General features: G+C 36.2%; 1 protein-coding gene across 1 annotated transcript in view; it reads right to left on the reverse strand.

Annotated features, from left to right (window-relative positions):
- Positions 1-22,696, reverse strand: part of EYS (eyes shut homolog) — a 1,011,092-nt gene that overhangs the window by 922,274 nt on the left and 66,122 nt on the right. Inside the window, exons 3-5 of the mRNA XM_076332996.1 lie at positions 11,877-12,070; positions 8,960-9,087; positions 2,833-2,947 (exon numbers count right to left, since the gene is read on the reverse strand). Of these exons, the coding sequence (XP_076189111.1) occupies positions 2,833-2,947; positions 8,960-9,087; positions 11,877-12,070 (437 nt within the window). The remainder of the gene's footprint in view (positions 1-2,832; positions 2,948-8,959; positions 9,088-11,876; positions 12,071-22,696) is intronic.

A 22,696-nucleotide genomic window follows, 5' to 3' on the forward strand; every position in this document is an offset into this window, starting at 1 on the left:
ACGCTGGCGGCTCATGGCTTAGACAGGTGGACTCTGTGCTGGGTCAAAAACTGGCTGGACGGCCGTGCCCAGAGAGTTGTGGTGAATGGAGTTCAATCCAGTTGGCGGCCAGTCACGAGCGGTGTTCCCCAGGGCTCAGTACTGGGGCCAGTTCTGTTTAATATCTTTATCAACGACCTGGATGAGGGGATTGAGTGCACCCTCAGTAAGTTTGCAGACGACACCAAGTTGGGCGGGAGTGTTGATGTGCTCGAGGGTAGGAAGGCTCTGCAGAGGGACCTGGACAGGCTGGACCGATGGGCCCAGACCAATCGTATGAGGTTCAACAAGGCCAAGTGCCGGGTCCTGCACTTGGGCCACAACAACCCCATGCAGCGCTACAGGCTTGGGGAAGAGTGGCTGGAAAGCTGCCTGTCGGAAACGGACCTGGGGGTGCTGGTTGACAGCCGGCTGAACATGAGCCGGCAGTGTGCCCAGGCGGCCAAGAAGGCCAATGGCATCCTGGCCTGTATCAGAACTAGTGTGGCCAGCAGGAGGAGGGAAGTGATCGTGCCCCTGTACTCGGCCCTGGTGAGGCCGCACCTCGAATACTGTGTTCAGTTTTGGGCCCCTCACTACAAGAAGGACGTTGAGGTGCTGGAGCGTGTCCAGAGAAGGGCAACGAGGCTGGTGAGGGGTCTGGAGAACAAGTCTTCTGAGGAGCGGCTGAGGGAACTGGGGTTGTTTAGCCTGCAGAAAAGGAGGCTGAGGGGAGACCTCATCGCTCTCTACAACTACCTGAAAGGAAGTTGTAGCGAGGTGGGTGTGGGTCTCTTCTCCCAAGTAACTAGCGATAGGACGAGAGGAAATGGCCTCAAGTTGCACCTGGGGAGGTTTAGATTGGATGTAAGGAAAAATGTCTTTCCTGAAAGAGTGGTTAAACATTGGAAGAGGCTGCCCAGGGAAGTGGCTGAGTCCCCATCCCTGGAGGTATTTAAAAGACGAGTAGATGAGGCACTTAGGGGCATGGTTTAGTGGGCATGGTGGTGTTGGGTTGACGGTTGGACTCGATGATCTTAGAGGTCTTTCCCAACCTTAATGATTCTATGATTCTATGACAAGATGCAGCAACTGGGAGACTGTGATGCAGTCAACAGTGGTATGAATTTATTTCTTAGTGACACTTGAGAAGTCCACACCAGTATCTGGCTTAGAATGTGCAAACAGAACTAGGTACAACAAAATGGTCTGGCCACTTTGAATAGATGACTGGAAGCTTCTTTTCTCTTTGTTCCCATAAGTAAATAGGAGAAACAATCCTTGGTCACCTGTATATAGCAGTTATCAGATCAGGTAAGACTCAAGGAACATGAGCGAACACATGGAGTCAGGTAGAAAGCGTTGGAGAGAAAATATCAACGCCTCTTTAGCTTTTGTGACTATAAGAAAGGCAACGATATTTGGGCTGAATGAATAATTACATGTAAGGAATATTCAGAGAAACTCTCAGGACCTTGAATGCATCAACAGGCTCTAATTGGCCTGACCAGCCTATAATAATTTTTCTGTGCACTCTTCCTTGGTGACCTCTTTCCCTTCTCTCACAGGTTTAACTGCCTGTGTTCAAGGTCAGCACTGATGTGGCCCAACACTGTCACCTTGGATCACCCTACTGTGAAAACAGAACTTGCCTTTGAGATGTCCACACTTTCTTTCATTTACTCATGAGCTGCATTTAAGCTCAGGCCTTTGCACTAGATCCTTTCCTGAGCTATTTTGTCAGTATGCCTGTATCCAGCTTTGTATCTTGCTGATTCTGATCTGTTGACTTGACTACCCAGCTTGACTGCAAACCTGCTTCATAACTAAGGACTTGTCTGGTGATCACCGGACTTTTGGCTGAATGTGTGGATCTGTTGTGTTCTTGTAGGTATTGAGGGATTGTGCCCCTTGTTGGTGAGGACACTGTCCCTGCCAACCTTGCTGTCATCCTTGGTTCCAGTTCTCCTTCCTTTAGTCTTCCTACTCCCTGAAGCAAGGAGTAACAGTAATCCTAATACATTTTGGTTGAACACTCAAATGGATAAGTGGACTAGGACTAGATAAATGGCTCTAGGTGGCCCTGCTCATGCAGGGTGGTGGACAAAATGACCTCCAGAAGTCCTTTCCAACCTCAACCATTCTGTGATTCTGTGATCTTCTCCTGTTATTTGCAAAACAAGTGGTTGTTTAGAATAACCTTTAAGTTGTTCCCAGTTACTGATGTTGGAGAAACTATTTCCTCTATTTTGACAAGCTATGGCCAGAAGAATCTTGGTTCATGATGGATCTTGCTCAACATTTTCAGGAGCTATTTTGAGAGTTAAAACAAGTGGAATTACATTTTTTCAAATTTTCAAATCAACCTCACCGCACTGCGGTTTCATCATCAAACTTCTAAGTTTGTATTAAGACTAAATGTGCATACGTTTAAATTACTAATTTGATTCTGGTTAAAACAATGGCAACAGATGTACTCAATTCAAGTAATGTATTTTTAAAGGCTGCAACATAGCTGTGATTATCATCTGTGTGGATAATAGCACTGGACCACAATTAGTTATATATTCTTTTTACTATAAAAATACTCTTCAGTTCTCTTACTTGATATAGTACAAAACACGGTCTCAGTAGAAAAGTAATAAAAAAATCCATATTACCCAAGTGAATTGTCCTTGTGTTATTGATTTAAGTAAACAGCAAACACATAAATGTATGTCCCTCTTGTCTCTTAGAGTAATGAATGCATTTCTGCTTGTCTGAAGCTTTTATACTTTGGAGCACTGAATTGGTTTAACGTATTAAATTACTTACAGTGAATCCTCCAATTATATTAAGACACAATCCTTCATTCAGACAGTTGATGCTGAGCAGCCTGCAGTAGTCAATTACTTCCTCACAGTTCTTTCCAGTGAATCCTGGCATGCAGCTGCAAATACACCAGTGTATTTTAGAGGACTTGCATTTTAAAATTTAATTGTTTTTAATTATATTCCATAATTCTATTAAATAATGTTCTTGTGGTAACAAAACAGACCTCATATGGTATTTAAAATAAATAAACAGAACATGTTTTCAAGCAATTAAAAATCAGTTGCATGATTCTGGATATTTTTGCTTCTCCATAAAATAATTTTTTTCATTGATTAAAGCATTTTCATACCAATACTTCATACAATCTTCTGGAAACAAAAAACAATCTCAAATGAGGTTTTGGAAATCTATTAGAAAGGATGGGTCAATTAAACCATCAGAGAGGAAAATTAGAAATATGATGATAAATGAGTTTTAAAATAGCATCAATCATTACTAGTGATTAACAAAGAATAGTCAATAATGGCATGCTTAGGTATGTAAGGAACAATGTAAGGAACCTGTGGAAAGGACAATACATGGTTGTATTTGTGTTCGCTTAATTGTAATTCGGTATTTTCTTTAAAGGAGAAAACTAGCATTCTATTTTGTGACAGTTTGTTAGTTTCATGTGATGCCAATGGAGCCGTGGATAACTCTTCTATGGTAAAAGGAACTGCAGACATTTCTTCTGCTTCATGTCAGCACTTGTCATTAGTAAATGAGATTAAAACGAATAATAAACAGGTCTTATTCAAAAGCAGTAATGGAATAGCGTAGAAAAATATTTGAATATTTATATTCTGCTCAAAATGTGCAAAAAGTAAAATCCAAACTGCAAAAACTCTCTTTTGTGTTTTGATAGATACATAATCCCTGTCAAATTCACTTGATATGTTCTTACAGACATGCTTAGCATGTTCCTCTGTCTAAAGGCTCTTTCTGGTAGCATGGAAAGAAAAGATTTAAGTAGATGAGAAAGAAAATGGCCAGTTAGCTGAAAATTTGTGTTTGTGAAGGAACACAGAAGTAATAGATGGGAAGTTTCTTTAGCTTTTTCTGAGGGGTACTTTGTCTAATGACTCAGCCCAGAAGCTGGAAATCATGAAGGTGATACAGAATTGCTTCTGGTTTTTCTATATCTTCTATATCTCATATCCTGATGGATATGAGATTCAGTCATGTTGCTCATGTTTCCCCATTTAAAAAAATTACACCATCCCTCGTTTCAGAATGCATGAAGCCTCTCACAGTTATGTAGCATACAAAAGTAAAGGATATATTTTCAATATAAACTGAGTTAACTGTATTTTCGAAATCTGTTAAAGATGCCTAATCAGTGGGTATGGCTATGCCTCTGAGGGATGCACAGAGGCATCTATCATGTCCAGAAGCTTAAGTCACTTATTAGCCTTTGGTGAAGTGTTAAACAGGCTGGATTTCACCAGAAACCCCTGGAGAGCATCCACACAGTCCATGCATAGGATCATTAGGACAGAGGTAGGTGGATATGGGAAAACCTTCTCTAAATAGCTATATTCTTTTAGGCTAGTATCGATACAACTGCAGGAGGACACTCTATGCAAATAACAATGAACTGCACTCTCCTCACACTCCTCACCCTCCTCTTGAAAAAATTGTTGTATGTAAATCCTATAACTATATCACTACAATTTCAAATACTTGGAATCAAAATTCTTGCAAAGTCTATTCTTAACAAATTTCCAGTTCACTTATTGTAGCTTAAAGGAGTTTTTCATAATACTTAGCTCCTTTTATTTCAGCATGTTCAAAGATATCAGATAGTCACATACTTATTTTTCCCTCTAAACAAAAGTACTCATATCAACAGATAGCATATTTGTTGTCCTTTATATTATAGCATCATTCATCCGTACATTATATTTTTATATATATAAAAGGAATGTAAAGTAAAAAAAAATAAATATCTTTTATCTATCTGTATTACATATTGAAATAACACTTAAAATCAAATCAGAGCAACTCAATTACAATGTTTGTTTTACTGATTTTTTTTTACCTATGATCCAAAATCAGGTGAAAGAGCTCCTAGCTTTCTTGGTCCAATTTATTTAGGTAATCTATGACTGTTTCATAAAATAGATAAATTACTAAGCCAATTTTAGAAACTGCTTCTAATTTTTGTATTTGATCATTTTTCTTATTTTTGTTTTTGTTGTTGTTTTGCAATAGACATACCAATGTCAGAGAGGGTAAATTAACAGCAAGAAAGTTGACAGTAAAGTTCTAAAGATGACACTAGCATAACAATTTTTCTCAGAACACCATTTCACATTTTTTGTGACTTTTTATTGTCCTAAAGAACAAGGATAATAGAAGAAGATACAAAGTAAACAATCACAATTTATTGTGATGGATATCCTTGTTCACTGCCTATTTGAATTCACCTTAAATTTTGACATTTAAGAAAAAATGCTACTATTAGATTCTTAGCACAAAGTTGTATATGATATCAAGACTGAAAGGATGGAATGAGGATACAGTATAGTCATACATCATAACTGAAGTGAAGAAAATTATATTGAGTCTGTTTGGTTATATGGAATGGAATGGTTAGAATGGAAAACAACTGGTTTCCCAAAAAAGAAAGGATAAGTAGATAGAAGCTGAGATGGTGATAGATATAAGCAGAATGCAGTTTGGGCATAAGCAGAAGCAGACAAAACAGGGGCAACCAAACCAAAACAAAAAGGATTAAAAGGTCAATTCAGCTATTATTTGAATTTGTATATGTATGTGAACTAAACATCATTACATTTATTTAAAATGTTAAAATGCTGTAAAAGTGGATCAGGTATTACACCGAAGGAAACACATGCAATTTTTTGTAGAGTAATTAAACATAGTCATAACCTACAGTATTTGACAATGATTACCAAAAATGAAACAAAACCTCCACTTAAAACTTTGAATGAGCAGCTCCAAACCTCCTGAATAAAGCAACATTGTTAATGGCAGGTTTCCTTTGGGTAAAATGAATTAAAACATGACTCACAGCCAGAAAGCTTCCAAGTCTGTGACTTAAAGAAACTGAAACTGTTAAACCACTGTTCCTATAGGCCTTCCAACATCCTCTGTTATTCAAGTAGCTAATGCAAGACATAACTTTGAATCTTAAAACCTGCTGACTGTTGGCCCTCTCTAAAACTCAGCACCTCCTCTACATTTCAGCACTCTGACTTTGACAAGACCACAGCTCTCACAACCGAATTACTGAATCTGGTCTCTTTATGATAATCTCTTTATGAATGTGATTCATACTTCCTCAAAATGTTTTCTCTCACCTAAATGACTCTTTCCAAGTATACAGGCATAAATATACACATAATTTACATTTATTAAATATTTGGGATTAAGTGATAGAAAACTGATTTTATTTTCACAAAAAATTAGGAAATAAATTTCAATTTATTAACAATAAACACTCAAAAATATTGCAAACACTAATTGGAGCCTTCAGGGACTGAATGGCAAAACTAAGACTGAGTATCGAAACTAAGTTCCAATGCTGCCATATTTATCTAACATTAAAAGTCTGCAGTTTTAGTATCTGGTTTAGGACAGCAGTCCAGGCTTTCTCTCTACCTCTGTACAGAGAAAATTCAGAACTTCCAGAAGATGTTTCATCTCACCTGTCCTGGATATTTCTCTTTGGAAAAGGTGAGTCACTGGAGTGACTTCACCAAGAAAGTCTGGTGTGCAGCTTAGATGCTAGGGAAAACCATGTGAATTGAATACTATCCAAAGTTTTTACTTAAACAGTAGGTACAGGGCCAAGCACTCGACATTGTATGAAGTTGAAGGATGCACTCTTCATTACTCTATTCATAGTGTTCTCTCTAGTATGTTATTTCCCTTTTTTAGAATGTTCTTAGTGTTAAAAATAGTAAGTTTATAACCTATCCCATGTCTCAAACTAGCTCTCCGCAAATGTGTCTTGCCTGTCTCAGCAAATATGTATATTTTACAGATAGCACAACTGAATGCATGAGTAATACACAAATATTAAAAGTAAAATCTAAGCACCACTGATATTAATAGGATCTTAATGCTTGATATTAGTAGTAAACAGGATTGTACCATCTGAGCCCAAAACTAAAACCTCTAGTACCTAGCTTTACCACATAATTGAAGTGATTCTCTTGGTAATCAATATAAATCATAGAATCACAGAATCATAGAATCATGTAGGTTGGAAAAGTCCTTTAAGTTCATCAAGTCCAATTGTAAACCTAACTCTGTCAAGTCCACCACTAAACCATGTCCCTAAGCACCACATCTACATGTCTTTTAAATACCTTCAGGGATGGTGACTCAACCACTTCCCTGGGCAGCCCGTTCCAATGCTTGACAACCCTTTTGGTGAAGAATTTTTCCTAATATTCAAACTAAACCTCCCCAGGTGCAACTTGAGGCCATTTCCTCTTGTCCTATCACTTGTTTCTTGGGAGAAGAGACCAACACCCACCTCGCTACAACCTCCTTTCAGGTAGTTGTAGAGAGCGATGAGGTCTCCCCTGAGCCTCCTCTTCTCCAGGCTAAACAACCCCAGTTCCCTCAGCCGCTCCTCATAACACTTGTGCTCTAGACCTCTCACCATCTTCATTGCCCTTCTTTGGACGCACAGTTGGGTTGTTAATTGCCCATTTTTACTTTCTGTTATATTGATCTAAATAATGACTCTTATTCTCACATAGTATATCAATGGAAAGACTGTTAAATCACCATGCCTTTCCATAGCTATTTTTATTAACCAATTTCCATGTTAATATGAGGTTCATGGTACTGACCATTTCTACCAGTGCTTTGTGAAATTGTAAATTATTCAATCTGCATTGCACACAGGGCCAGGATTTTTTTTTTTTTTTTTAAAAGAAAGACAATTTACATCTTCATATTAATTGTTCATGTTATATTTTAAACATATTTAAACATATTTAAACATATTTAAGCATATTTTAAAATGTAAGCTTCAGGCATAATTTCATACTAATTCATGCACCAACATACTGTATAAAATACTGGCTATATAATAGTAAATTATTAGTAGCTTATATCTTGGTTTAAAGTATTGGAAAATAAAAGATAACACTGCTGTTCTGTGCTATGCATACCTATATGGGAAGATCTAACTGTGTATGTGTTTGTATGTGTGTGCATGTATGTATATATATGTATTTAGGTGTACGTATAAATAAAATTTTATGTCTTTTTTTCTTCTTTGAGAAAATTGTAAACATAGTTCTACTTATATTTTAATTTCCAGACTTCTCAACTGGATGTCTTTTGATGGACTGTAACTTTATGTTTTATACTTCTGTTATGTATTTACAGTTTCTAAGTTCATTCATAATGTGTTTTCAGGCTTTTGTGTACCACAGCTTTCAATTTTCTGCTTTTATGAATATCCTAAAATTTAAAAGTTGTTTACTGCACTTCAGCAATGCTTAGCAGAACTTACTTCAGGCAGCCAGATAAAAGCCAAGCAAATGTGAAGAGTACAAATTGTACTCTTTACTGGTGTAAGAAAATATCTAAACAGCTGTTTAAAATGGAATGAAATTATATACCTACTGGGTCACTTCTGTTAGTTTCAAATGGATGATTTTAGCATGGTCTTTCTGAATGAAGCACTTTTTACTATGCTGCTTGAAGGATCAATCTAAAACCTACTAATGCATGTCTGTGAATTAGAAATTAACACAATTGTCTTATCCTTTCAGAAATGTAGCATAAACATCATACACCCTGAATGGGAGTGGTACCTGTAGTTTAATTCTCTCTGTGTCAGGATTTATATATTTTATCTTACAGAAGTAATGATGAAACAATTTATAACTCCTTAAATGTTTTAAATTTTTTTGTAGCACTTCAAGAGTTTTCAAGAAGACTAACACAGTAGGGCACTGAAATTAAATAAAGATTTGTTAAAAGTTCATAGTTTTCTGTGTTCTCTGTGACTGATGATGTCTTTTCTTTCTGCAATCAGTGGGATATCATCAAGTGATCCAACGAAGTACTAAAATAAATTAATTTCTAATCTTACCGGCAGTTATAGTTCTGCTGTTGAGCTACACAAGTCGCATTATTTAAGCAAGGCAACAATTCACATGGATTCAGTATTCTCTCACAGAACTTGCCAGTGAATATTGGCAGGCAGATACATGCCACATCCTATAGAAAAGAAGGAAATTAGAAATAATTATTTGTTGTAACCAAGGCAATACAGAAATTAGTGTTTACTTCCATTACTCTAGAGACCCTAACTAGGACAGGGTCTCATCATATTAAACAGTTTACAAAGGCAGAACAAAAAGCAGTCCTAGCCCCAAATAGGATACGAATATAATTCAGGACAAGTAGAATAGGCCTTCCAGCACAGATTATACCAGAGCTGGGTTTGCTAGCTATATATATATATATATATGTATATATATATCAGCTCTAAATTTGGCTGGCTTTGAGATTTCATAACTGAATCAGGAAAGAGCTTTATAATTCATTTATGACTTTTCCTTATTTCTGAATTTGTTCCAATGTAATGTTTGCATCTATCAAACAGTAACAGTGCACAAGGTACCTCAGATACCAAACAGTATTCACTAACTAGAGTAGGAAGGAAAATGGTTTGTATCCTTTTCCCCCTTCAATATGAAACACAGAGACTGTACTTCTCTATGATGGTGAAAGACATGTCAGTTACAGCAATCTGTAATTTACACAGTAAGAACAGTAAGTTATTTTACAAAACAAAATATTTATTAGAACTGACACTCTCATCCTTATTTTTCTACATAAAGTAATGTTTTTTGACAACAGAAAATAAAGGAAAAATATATAGGGGTTTATTCCCCCAGTGAAATTGGAAGTATTCAGGTGTTTTTTTCAGAATCGGTCTTAAAGGCATGGTCAGGGAACTTTATTTTAACATATGCTGAGAGATTTCTATATGTGTGAAACAAACTACTACATCTGTTTATCTATGGAAATGATCGTACAAAATAGTATGTGCTAGTTTATCTACCAGACAAAATATTTAGACAGATTGCATAATTTAGAAATCTATCATTTTGGCAATTTAGATATCTGTTTTTTTCTCTCTCTGTGAGTGATTATGTATCACTGATATATGATAACTGAGCTTTTGAACTCTTCTTTCACTATTTTGTTTCTGTATAATCGCTGCTATTTGCAATAGTCATGCTAATGAAAGAACATCAACAGTGCAGTTTGAAATACTACCAGATATGACTCTATTATCAAACCTTTGTGACTCTGCATGAATTTATTCTATTTTACAAAAAGAAAAAAGAAAGAATAAAAAAAGGAATTAAAAACAGATACCACAGGAAAAGCAACAATAGGAAACAACCACTAGGTAATAAAGATGACAAATGTATCATGGTTTATATCAGATTTTATTAGAGAGAGGAAAAAAAAAATGAAACAGCATCAGTAGTTTCTTAAGTGACCTCCAAGCAACTGAACTGAAAATGTGGAATTTGGGCTTTTTAACCATAGAAATATTAGAAATACTTCACATTCAGACAATGCTGTGTTTCTTCATGAAACATGAAAAGCTAATTTTAAAAGTTACATTAGAATTAAATGTTTTGGCACTTTCATGGAACAGATCCTCCTGGAAATTATGTCAAGGTGTATGGACAACAGGGAGGTGATTAGAAACAGCCAACATGGCTTCACAAAGGGAAAATCATGCCTGACTAATCTGGTGGCTTTCTATGATGGAGTGACTGTGTTGACGGTTAAGGGAAGAATAACTGATGTTATCTACCTTTACTTCTGTAAGGCCTTTGACATCGTCCCACACAGCATCATTGTTGCCAAATCAGAGAGATATGGATTTGATGGATGGACTATTCATTGGATAAGGAATTGGCTGGATGGCCAAGTCCAAAGAGTTGCAATCAACAGCTCAATGTCCAAGTGGAGATCAGTAACAACAAGTGATATCCCTCAGGGGCCCATACCGGGACCAGTACTGGTCAATATCTTTATTAATAATATAGATAGTGGGATTGTGTGAACCCTCAGCAAATTTGCGGATGATACTAAGCTGAGTGCTGCAGCTGATTCATTAAATGGAAGGGATGTCATCCAGAGGGACCTTGACAGGCTTGAGCAGTGGACCCATGTGAATCTCATGAAGTTCAACAAGGACAAGTGTAAGGTCCTGCACCCGGGTCAGGGCAGTCACCAGTATCAGTGCAGACTGGGTGATGAATGGATTAAGAGCAGTTCTGTGGAGAAGGACTTGGTGATATTGGTGTATTAACATTTGGACATGAGCTGGCAATGTGTGCTTGCAGCCCAGAAAGCCAACTGTATCCTGGGCTGCATAAAAAGAAGTGTGGCCAGCAGGTCAAGGGAGGTGATTCTCCCACTCTGCTCTCATGAGGCCCCACCTGGAGTACTGTGTCCAGCTCTGGGAACCCAGCACAAGAAAGACATGGACCTGTTAGAGTAATTCCAGAAGAGTGCCATGAAAATGGATATAGAGAAAGGCTGAGAGAATTGGGGTTGTTCAGCCTGGAGAAAAGGCGGCTCTGGGGACACCAAATTATGGCCTTTCAATATATAAAGGCAGCCTATAAGAAAGATGGAAAAAGACTTTCTACCAAGGCCTTTAGTGACAGGACAAGGGGCAAAGGTTTTAAACTGAAAGAGGGTAGGTTTAGATTTGGTAAAAGGAAGAAATTTTTTACGATGAGGGTGGTGAGACAGTGGAACAGGTTGCCTAGAGAAGTTGTGGATACCCTATCAATAAAAGTGTTCAAGGTCAGGTTGGATGGGGCTTTAGGCAACCTGATCTAGTGGAAGATGTCTCTGCCCACAGCAGGAAGGCTGGAACTAGATGACCTTTAAGGGCCCCTTCCAATCCAAATCATTCTATGATTCTGTGATTCTATGTTCAAATAGGGATCTCTGAAGTTTATACTTACATTTGGCAAATCGATACATGTACCTCTGTTCTGACATGGCCTTGAAGAACATTCATTGATATCAATTTCACAACTGTGACCGAGAAAACCAGCAGGACAATCACAAACATAGCCAGACTGATTATATTGGCATATGCCCCCATTCAGGCATGGCTGAGATGCACAAGGATCAACAGGTTCCTCACAAAATGGACCTAAAAGAAATAAGTATAAAAAATTAGGGAGTGTTTGAGTGAATGATGCTTCTTGATATGCTGCCCATAAACATTACCTTGTCACTATGTTGTGTTTCCCTATTATTTCTCATTAATTCTATTTTTTTAATTTTAGGCGGGATTGAGAGGCTTTTATTTATCGTGTTTTTCTTAAATTGCCTACACTGTGAAGCTCCATTTACTGACTGGGACACCTGTAAACTATCACCATTTAAAAAGCAAAGAACTTAAAATATTCCTGTATGTTTTATTTATTTTGGTGAATAATCATAGGAGAAATATGTGAGAGTGAGTAAACTCATCTGTAGCAAAGGGAGGATGAGAACTGGAACCATAGTCCCAGGAGACACTGAAGAGTCACTGAACATCTCTTTCACAGTGATTATTATTAGGGGAGGTTGTTCCCTTTCCTGTTTATAGATCCAACCAGTAGTGAAGCTGAATGTACTCTCAGTAGGTGCACACACAATCACGCGCGCACACACACACACAGACAAAATACGGACACAGTGACCACATGGATCAACATGGAAAGCAGTGTTCTTCCCTGCACCACATAAACACAAACAGCACTCGTGAGCATGAACAGCAATGATGGCTCAAACTTTTTCCTCCTCTCTGGCTAGTCAGTATTGAAGTTCACCAGCAAACATACACACTCCCTCACTTTCTAAATGCACAAATAAACCCACATTAATGGATCCCTCAAATATTAGCACAGGTTTTAAGTCTGTCCGATAACCATACCCGGATCCTGGACCTCTTGCCAACTTGCTGGCTCAGACCTTGAGTCATTCCAGATCTGGGTATCATTCTAGCTGCTCGCTAGTCCATCTTAACCCCTGCCCACTAGGAAAGGTGGTAACACAGAAATAGTAAAGAAAAGAGACTGCAGTGATCAGATGCAGGGCTCAGCCAGACAAGCATAATGAGCCACAGTCCACTTACACTCAGCCAGCCCTTTTATCACCTTTTCTCTGCATTTTTCCATATTTGTACTTCTCCCGTCCACCTTGATCCCTACATTTCTTCACCCTTTTCTTCTCCCAGATAAACAACCCTTACCTAAGTGTTTGTCCCCATTGGCCCCAGTTTTGTCACCTCCATACACAAATTCAGTATTTCTGATATGGTTACCTAGATAATCTTGGCTTTATGTGGGATTACTGATGTGGTTACCCAGGCTCTGTTGGCCTTGCAAGAAAATAATCCCTGAAAAGTCCCCAGTTTCCCCCCTTTAATTATCTGTGAAGTTTTCCTGTTTCTCACAAAATTCTCCCTTAACTGTCTGTGGAATCCAGTCATCGCTCATGGTACTATCTGTAACTTTTGTCAGCCACTCACTCAGTTATTTGTTAAGCTCAGCAGCTTCTCATATTATGTCCAGTAGTTTCCCATGTTCTGTTCAGTTATTGTAACCCCAGGCAGGGGTTTACTGATCTGCCTGCATACCTCAACAGTTATGTACTGCCTAAGTATTTTGGACAATTAACTCTTTTTAATTGTGCAACATCAAAGATACAGCAGAATTATAGCAGCTAAGAATTTACTTCCATTTACTTCTGGAAAATTATGTAGTAAATATGCTTTTTACCTGTACTTTGGTACTCTGATTTAAACACCTTCCTAACACATACTTACAGGTTACATCAGAAGCATTTTTCAATAATTTGCTGTAGCAATAACAATAACTTCATAAGAAATCTATTCTGAAGTAGTAGTATGTATTGATTCCACATTTTGTTAGTCACTTGAATCAACTGAATTAAAAATAAACATTCATAAAACAATAAATTATACTTTACAAAAAGATGTATACTTTTGAAATGGTAAACAGAATACTTTTAACTCAGAATTGTAAACTGCCAGGTAAACATAGCTAATTCATTCTAAACCAATTAATAGATAAGTATGCAAGCCTCTAATAATTTCCTTACCAACACAGACTAGCTATATAGAGCAACTGTAAGTATATGGAACAATATTTACCAGGAGATCCAAATATCACACTCCGTCTCTATTATATACCAGAACAGCTGATGCAACAAACACTATACAAGAAAATTCCATTAGCAGAAAAAGGGTTAAAACACAATTTCCTTTTTATCACTCAGTTCATTGGAAATAGTTGTTCCAATAAGGCAAAATGAATTGGATCTATCTTTTAGGACATATTATTCACTTCTCTTTAGCGTCAGAAGACATTCAAAGAATCTTTCATGAATTTGTTGCTATCCCTCATCACCATAGTAACCAAATTACAGTAAAAATATATTGCAACTTGCAGATGTTAGGGTTTGCTAATAGGAAAAGCCAGGAAGGCCATTCCTCAGAACCAGGCCATTGACTGGTATTAGTGCATATATAAGAGAATATTTGCAACATGAACTGACGTGGATTGGTTAATTGTTTCTTATTATTCAATTTTTTATTTAGCTGTCCTGTTGTACCTCAGTACAATATTGCACTCTGGCAGTACTCATAGATGAGGTTATATATCAATGCTTATCCTATTTTTTTTTCCGTTGATTGGGCACATTTGACAAGAATGGGTGCTCCTGACCCACCCACATTACTAAACGGGAGAAGGCAAATCAGCAAAACAGTGACTCCAACTGCTCCACCCAAAAAGGTAGAGGAAGCAGGAAAGTGTAAGTCCACAAGCCAAATGGATTAATGAGTTGTTCCTGACATTGTTTCTACCCCTGAATCCATTCAGTCCTCACCATTTTTTCTGTCACCATTACTAAGATATTCTTAGCTTTTCATTAAGAAATGGCACTGGATGGAATTATTGGAACAGGGAAAGACTAAATGAACAAAATAACACAGAACAATGAAGGTCAGTTGGGAAAACCAGATGAAAGAGGTACCTTTTTGGTAATGTTATACTAATTTGTAGCAAAACTAGGAAAAGGGCATTGTTCTGCTAAAAAAAAAAAGACATAGTGCAACTTTCTTTTAGGGAAGACTAAAAGTAGCTAGGAGAGGAATAAAGAATAGCCTGAGATGAGATAAGGAAATACTGTTAATCACAGAATGGGAGATGTATCAAGGAAAAAATGTATGGTTCAAGGATGGCAAAAAAGGTGTTTTACTTCTTTTCTCCTTGGCATCTCCTTGCAAAGTGCAAAAAATTATATTTTTCTTTTTGTTAATTTGGAAAAAACAGTACGTTTAGTGTGAATTGGGAGCCAATTACCTAACCAGGTCAAGGGGGATCATTTTAAATGAAGATACTGAGGCAGCAACTGCACTCATGGTCTAAAACACAAGTCACATCTTTCATAGGTCTATCTAGAGTGAATTCAATAAAAAACTGCCAACTGCCTAATGTGTTTTAGGAAGAATTCAGTCTTGAGCAGAAATGTTTCCTTAATCATTGACGCTACTTATGTCTTTGACATTTCTCTACTTTATAATATCTTGTATTCAGCATCTTATGTGAAAAGGAAGAGCAGTGCTCTTTTACCTGAACATCCATGCCTGATGAGTTTGACAAATCAAGTCAATAAAAGGAATTCTGGAGAATTGGTGTTTTGAGCTTTTTATTCTATCATTCCCAAACCTGATGTCACACTCAATCTATTTTCTAAAGAAGATTGAACGGTGACTTGATTACAGCCCTTGGATGGGGAAAATATCAAGTACTAAAGGGATCGTTAATTCAGTGGAGAAAAGCGTAACAAAAGCAAATGACTGAAGAGAGAAGCAAACCAAAATAAAGTTAGAAACACCTCACATATTTTTACCAGTGAGGTTTCTGTACCAGACTACCATGAAAGAACTGGATTCTACAGTTGCTGATGTCTTCACATCAATGCTTTTTGAAAGATACTACTTTAACCATATACAAAACAGAAGCCTTAATATATAGGTAAGCAATATAACAACCTTTGGTCAGAACAGATGAACAACTGGTCCTCTAAACTTGCAAATGTACTTATCTACTTTGACTCAAAATCTATACAAAACCTCTTAATGGTTATGTAAAATTAGGAATTCATTCCAAATGCCCATTTAAAAATTTACATGTTTTTGTCATCATCAGTGCCTCTTGTTTAGGTATGTTTAAATAAATACTTAACTTCATAGCCATGCTAACATTTATTGACCTCTTGAATGCTGTTGTTAGAAGCAAGGTAAAGAGGGAACAGGATAAAAATATATCTGTATAATCTGAAGTCAAATGTAAACCCCTGAAGGAGGAGGATATTTAAGCAATGAACAATGCAGCTGGGAACAACACATCAGTCCAACTTGCAAGTGCATATTGAAAATGTTTGTACAAATTCTGGAGACCTGAGATTTAAATTAAAAAAAATGCAAGGCAATTTCTTTTAACTGCATAGATAACCTTTTATTCTATTTTGATATCAATAACATAGTATAGGCATAGTATTTGACATAGGTGTTGTGTATTTCTGTTGTCAACAATTTCAACAGAAGTACTTCTTCCCTCAGTCAGACCCAAAGAAAGACATTCGCTGAAAATACTGAAGTCCCTTTAGTGTTCACTGATGAATGATTAGCTACTCAAAGCTATGATATATTGTTCAAATTCTCAGGAAAATAAGTGCAGAAACCATGTTCTAATGGGAGACAGGTGATTCAAGAAAATTCAGTATGAAAAAAAATAGTTAGCTTGATTGAATATCCTGATTAAAAAGGAAAATTCAAGAAATTAAAGACATCATCAGTAGGATCAGTTCACCATGGTTTTTCAGTACAGTGAATTCTTGTTTGGTTTACTTCAATAAAATAAAAATTGTGGAATATTAAAAAGCAGGAATGAGTGAGTAAAGATTATCCTATAGACCAGTATGAAAGCTAATGATTTTTAGTTTAAGGAACTGAACCTTATTTCCAGCATTTTCTATTGCTTTTACATGTGAAGAGAATAAAACCCTTCACCAAAACCAAACATGACAAAAATACCTCAGTCCTTCCTTGTTTGATTTAACTGTATCCCTTCTAGTCTTCATTAGTTTCACTACCATGTTATAATGATAATCCATTAAAAGTCAACGGACATTCCTGACACCTTTGATAAGCATCAGTCAGTTCGTTAGAGTTACCACATAGTGCTATTTACATAAATATCTGGGGTTACTGATTAAAATAAATAGTTTTTATTTTTAAATAAATAAAAACTTTCTGGGCTTCACATTTATACAACCATTTCTCTTTCCAAGAAGTAAAATATGTGAAAGATCATGTTAGCATACTATGCTTTAATATGTTTTCAGTACTTTTGTTTTGTTATTCCTCTAATGAAAAATCAATATTTCCTAGAGCGGTTATGTATAAGGCACAGTAGACTATTTCAGGAAACAGCATATGTTACACCCATATACATTCACTTATCTGTACTTTAGTTAGCATGAAGCAATAATATTTCAGGGTTAACATAAAAATGAACTATTTAGTGGGAGAGAGATTTATTTTCAGTTTAAATGAAACAAGTGGTTGCTAGGAGTTACAATCAAGGACCGAGATGCACAGTAGGCAGTAAACAGAATAAAGACCGGGAATGAAGACAAGTATGATAATTCAATTGTTAAAAATATTGTTAATATTTTCATCTGTTCAGTTTCACAACTGAAATTATAGAAACCCACCTCTTACATCATGTCCTCCTTACATCATGCCATTATTAATATTTAGAACTCTTGTTCACTTTAAAACTAATTTCAAAATAAGGCTCTTTTAATCTGAGGAACATCAGATTTCAGTTGATTAAGTGGAAGTATTTCTGCAATTAAACTAATCCCTATCTGCATAGCTTAGTTAAAAATTTATTATAATTAGTCCAATCCAGTTCGCTCCTTGTTTTTACTTTCCTGAGTTTCGTCAGCTGCCCTTCCTTTTAAATGCAAAACTGAAAAATATTTTTAAGTTCTCTTTGTAGAAAGAATATATTTTTTCTGTTTAAAAGCATCACTGAATCACAAGCTTGTCTATATAATTAGGCCCTGAAATATACCAACATTTCTACTGGTGCACTAAAAGCATTAATATTTGAAATATGAATAGAGTATTTGCATCTTCATATAAATTTCTAATCAAAACCAATGAATGACATTTTTTTTTTCTGCATATGAAGTTTCAGTAGTTTGAATCAAAATGAAATCTACTTAAGGCACTGTAAATCTACGTCTCAGAAGAGAGTGAGTGCAAATCTCCATGAAAGATTATAAGGGCTACAATCTTAATTTTAGACCAAATAGGCAGTATCAAAGCTCACTGATGTGCTTTATACAAAAGCTCCAATCAGCACACTTGAAAATAGACATTTTGGAAGTAAATGAATGAGAAGAACATTAGCTTCCATCAGAGGAAAGCCTATTAGAGAGAAAATTACAGTACTGCTGGAAAAACTCATCAGAAGTCCTTGTAAACTTTTAGTTTTACTTCTTATCTTGACTAACCACAGTGTTCAGAAATTCTAAAATAGCCGAAGCAAATAGAGCTGGGCTGATTCTGAGCCGATGCTACCCTGGCCACTGCTAAGGTAGCGTGCATGGGCTAGCACTGCTTCTGGAAGGCTACTATTCCCTGGGGCAAGAGCAGGGCATCACCTTAGTTATAACAGATCAGTATACTATTCCTAGCCTAAAATCACTTCCTAGTGCCTCAGTTTGTTGCAGAAAGGGGTGTTCAAATCGCTGCTAGGAACAGCAGGAAGAATAGCCATAATGTTCAAATTGACAGCTATGACTTTTATCAAGAACACCAATGCTGCCCACTCACAGAAAGTCTGGATTTAAAATTGCCTTTCTTCTTGCAGCCAGCTGCTGGTGTTTACCACACACCAGGTACAGAAGAAAATCTAAGTGTATCCATTAACAGTGAATTCACTAATACTCCACAGTTTTTACTACAGTAAAATGATTTGATTACTTATCCATCTTTTGGGAAGGTGTTTTTAAAAATGCATTGATTAATCGCTCCTTTCTCTAAGGCAACAGTTTCTCCAGATAATATTAGTTCAGTTCCGCAGCTGCCCCTCAGGTAACAAGACCTTTCTTATGCTCAAATGCAAGGTATGTTACTGATGGCTCACATACTTCTGTGAGAGGCTCAGTACTTCTGATTTCTGAAGTATTCCACCTCTTGGAGATGAGGAGGTCTCTCCTGGCATTCATGGACTAGCATAGTGCCTGACATTATTCAGTGTGGTTTCTAAAGGTATGAATGGGAGATGATACATTTTTTATTTAAATCATAAATGATAATAGATCAAATCAATATACTGAGCAGGACAGAAATTTTCTTCATTAAAATACAAAAGTCTGTGTGATTTCAAACTGCAAAAGTACAAAATATGAAAATAAACCTGCACAAAAATATTAAGTATATAACTGTACATAAATGGATACCAGACACCAACACAGTAGCAAATGCTTTGTGAACCAAAACAGAAGAAACTCTATTGGGCAGTGAAACTAGGTTTTATTTGCTCACTTTTCAGTGGAGAACCAAATACTTTCTCATTGTTCACAGGAAATAAAACATCATAATCATTGGTGAGAAATTTGAAAGTGCTGTTTTATATACATCACTAGTGAGACTAAAATTAAATACTTCATACCATTCTGAGTAAATGACAGAGACGATTCAAGGAAATTTAATACCAGAATGTGTTTCCCAAGTGAAGGTAGGCAGGCTGTGCAAAGGCATGCCGTGCTGGGCTGGGCAAAACCTAAGGATGCAGCTGGAACAGAGGAGGAAGAACAGAGAACCCAAGAAGTGCAAGTTCTCCCTGGGTTTGTAATGTGTAGATAATGGTTGATTAATCTAGAATGGATGGGAATCAAGGTAGAACCATGGAGCAGAAAAAGTTATTTAGGGATATTTGAGAAGTCTCTTGTGGAAACAGATAGAAACCATTTCAGTTATAAAAAATTGTGGGTAAAGCAGCAAGAATAAATTGAACAGAAAAAAGTTTCACAGAAAAGAGAAAGGGGTAAAATGACCAAAAGGGCATCTATCTTTAGCTGTTAATATTACTAATACAGGGATATGTATTTCCTGATTATCAAGAGCTGTTGCAGAAAAGAAAAGCATTTATTAGTAAACGATAGTGCAAAATCCTTAAAGACGAAAACAAACTTATATTCAGAACAAATATGATCCAGCCTTTTCTGCTTTATTGCCTGTGTGTTTACGGCCAGCTAGAATTGAAAAGCAACATCCCTCCTGAAGAGCTTAATAATATGAGAAAGGGAACACGCCTCAAGGAACACTGTAAGTCTATTAAATTCTCAATGGGCAAGGTGTTACTTAAGACTTCTATGGACGTCTATAAAAATCCCATTGGAAACTGAAAGGTCCTGAACCTTTCTGTTCTTTGTGAAGCAGGCAAACCATATTTCCTTCTCTTCTGTTTAGTGGAGTAATGAGTGGTAGCTTCAATACTTCTTAGTGGCAATGATTAGCTGCCTGTTGAAATCCTACCGTTTTTATTTTTTTTAGTGGTGGAGTCCTTAGGTTTTCTGCATCTCCTTAGGGCTTTTGCTTCTCCTTAGGGCTTCTGCTTCTCCTTAGGGTCTGAGTTGTTCAGTTGTTTTCTCAGCTTGCCTCTTTTCCAAAGGTCAAACCTTTGGAAGCTCTTTAGTTTAGATATCTATTTCATGTCAAAGGAAACACTAAAATAAGGTTGCTCCATGTCCCATAGGTATATTTAGAACTTAGGCCTTCTCTCTTGAATCTTTGAACAGCAATTTTTAGCTGAAACTTTGAATAAATGTTTTTCTGAAACTGAGATAACTTGATCATTATGCATAATGAGAGTAAAATGTTCTTAACTCTTTGTTCTGTAAAGAAGAATTAAAGCGTGTAATATTTTCCTGGTATTTCACTCACCTAAGAGAGGAAGGGAGGGAGGAAGGGAGGGAGGAAGGGCGGGAGGTAGAGATTTCCTAGTGGGGCAGCTGTAATCTCTAACATTCTTCAGATCAAGCATGATAGACACCTGCATAGACTAAACAAAATACTTCATTAGATGACAAAGCAGTCTAATCTGTAATTCAGTGTATTTTAAAGGCTTTTAGTTTCTAAATTATATCAAAATTATTATCTGCAAAAATAAATAGATTCTCAATTTATTCCAGAACTGATACACTAAAAACTTAGTAAGAGAAAGGTCCAGACCTTAATATATTTTAATTTTCTGTTATATATTTATCAATGAAGCTTATTTGTCTTCACATAGGTAAATTTAGACACTATTACAAGTAAAAAAATGTATCTTTTTTATAATTCTTCTGTTCATATTTGCCCACTTGCCAGCCAATGCAGGATTACAGGGAAGTTATCCATTATATTAATTGAAAGGACTCAATGTAGATCAACAAAATAAATAGAATAGCAGTTAAAAAAATGAGCAAACCTTGTACATATTTTGATATAATCATGGTAACAATAAGATTACAATTCTATTTAACAGTCTATTACTAAAAAGACTACATCAATATTTGGATCTTTTATCTCCAAACAACACACAAAGTGAGAAATGTGATATAATGAAAAAGAAAGAAAGAAAGAAGAAACTACAATTTAGTGGGAAAGCCAATGTACATACAACAATAGCATCCCAAAATGGAGAAATTACATTTTAAAGGCTTGTGTAAATGTACTGAGTAGGAAAAAGAGGGGAAAATGTTGTGATTAATAAATGGATGAGTTTAAAAACAAGAAAAACTGATGATGGAGACATTATTGCCGGGGAAGGTAAAAAAAAAAAAAAAAGCAAGCACAATATAAACTTGTGTCTAAATAATTGCAGCTCTACCTACTCTGTTCAAACAGCCAGTCTGCTTGCATCACAGGTAAAATAAACAAAAGATGTATTATAAAGCATGAAACCTAGAAATAGTTCTCTTCTAGTTTAATATGAGATTCTAACCATTTGAACATGATTTTTGGTCTGTTATGAGGTCAGATAAATGTTGTAAACATATGTTTGATATCTGTAGTGGAAAAATTCAGTAGCAATATTTGAAATTTATATAAAAGATATAGAAAGACCACACCTTCAACAGCATGCAGAGTCACACTGGTGTATGTTTTCAAGACTATATTAAATGACTGAGTAGTGTTTTTCCCCAACTTAAAGTGTAACTTTGGCTCCTACACTCATGTTTAATTATTTCTTTTTTAAATTCACTATCAACTATCTTGAAAAGCAGTAACTTCATGGATGAAATAAATTAAATTAATAAATGTATTTTTGCTTCCACCAGTCTTGATTTACTTGTAGATTTTGTTCCTCACAGCTAAAAACCCTATGACTACAATGTGGAAAATCAATATTTTTAAAATTAAACAAATAAATTAATTTTCTTCTAGACTTTTTATTTTTCTTTAAAATGGAGACCGACAAAGGACTAGAAAGAGCAAAACCCCTTCAGAAGGCATTGAATGCACAGAGGTTTTGACGAGATGCCTAAAATTATGTATGCATGGGCCAGAATTACTCCCAACCACTCAAAACACTTTGGGACATTCTACTTTATAAGTGTTCACAACACAAATAACAATTTTAGCCATGTTATGTACAATCTGGTTATTTATGATTGTTAGCACTTACCTTTCTAGCAC

This window comes from Aptenodytes patagonicus, chromosome 3 (genome assembly GCF_965638725.1).
Source record: "Aptenodytes patagonicus chromosome 3, bAptPat1.pri.cur, whole genome shotgun sequence".
Classification (NCBI taxonomy): domain Eukaryota; kingdom Metazoa; phylum Chordata; class Aves; order Sphenisciformes; family Spheniscidae; genus Aptenodytes; species Aptenodytes patagonicus.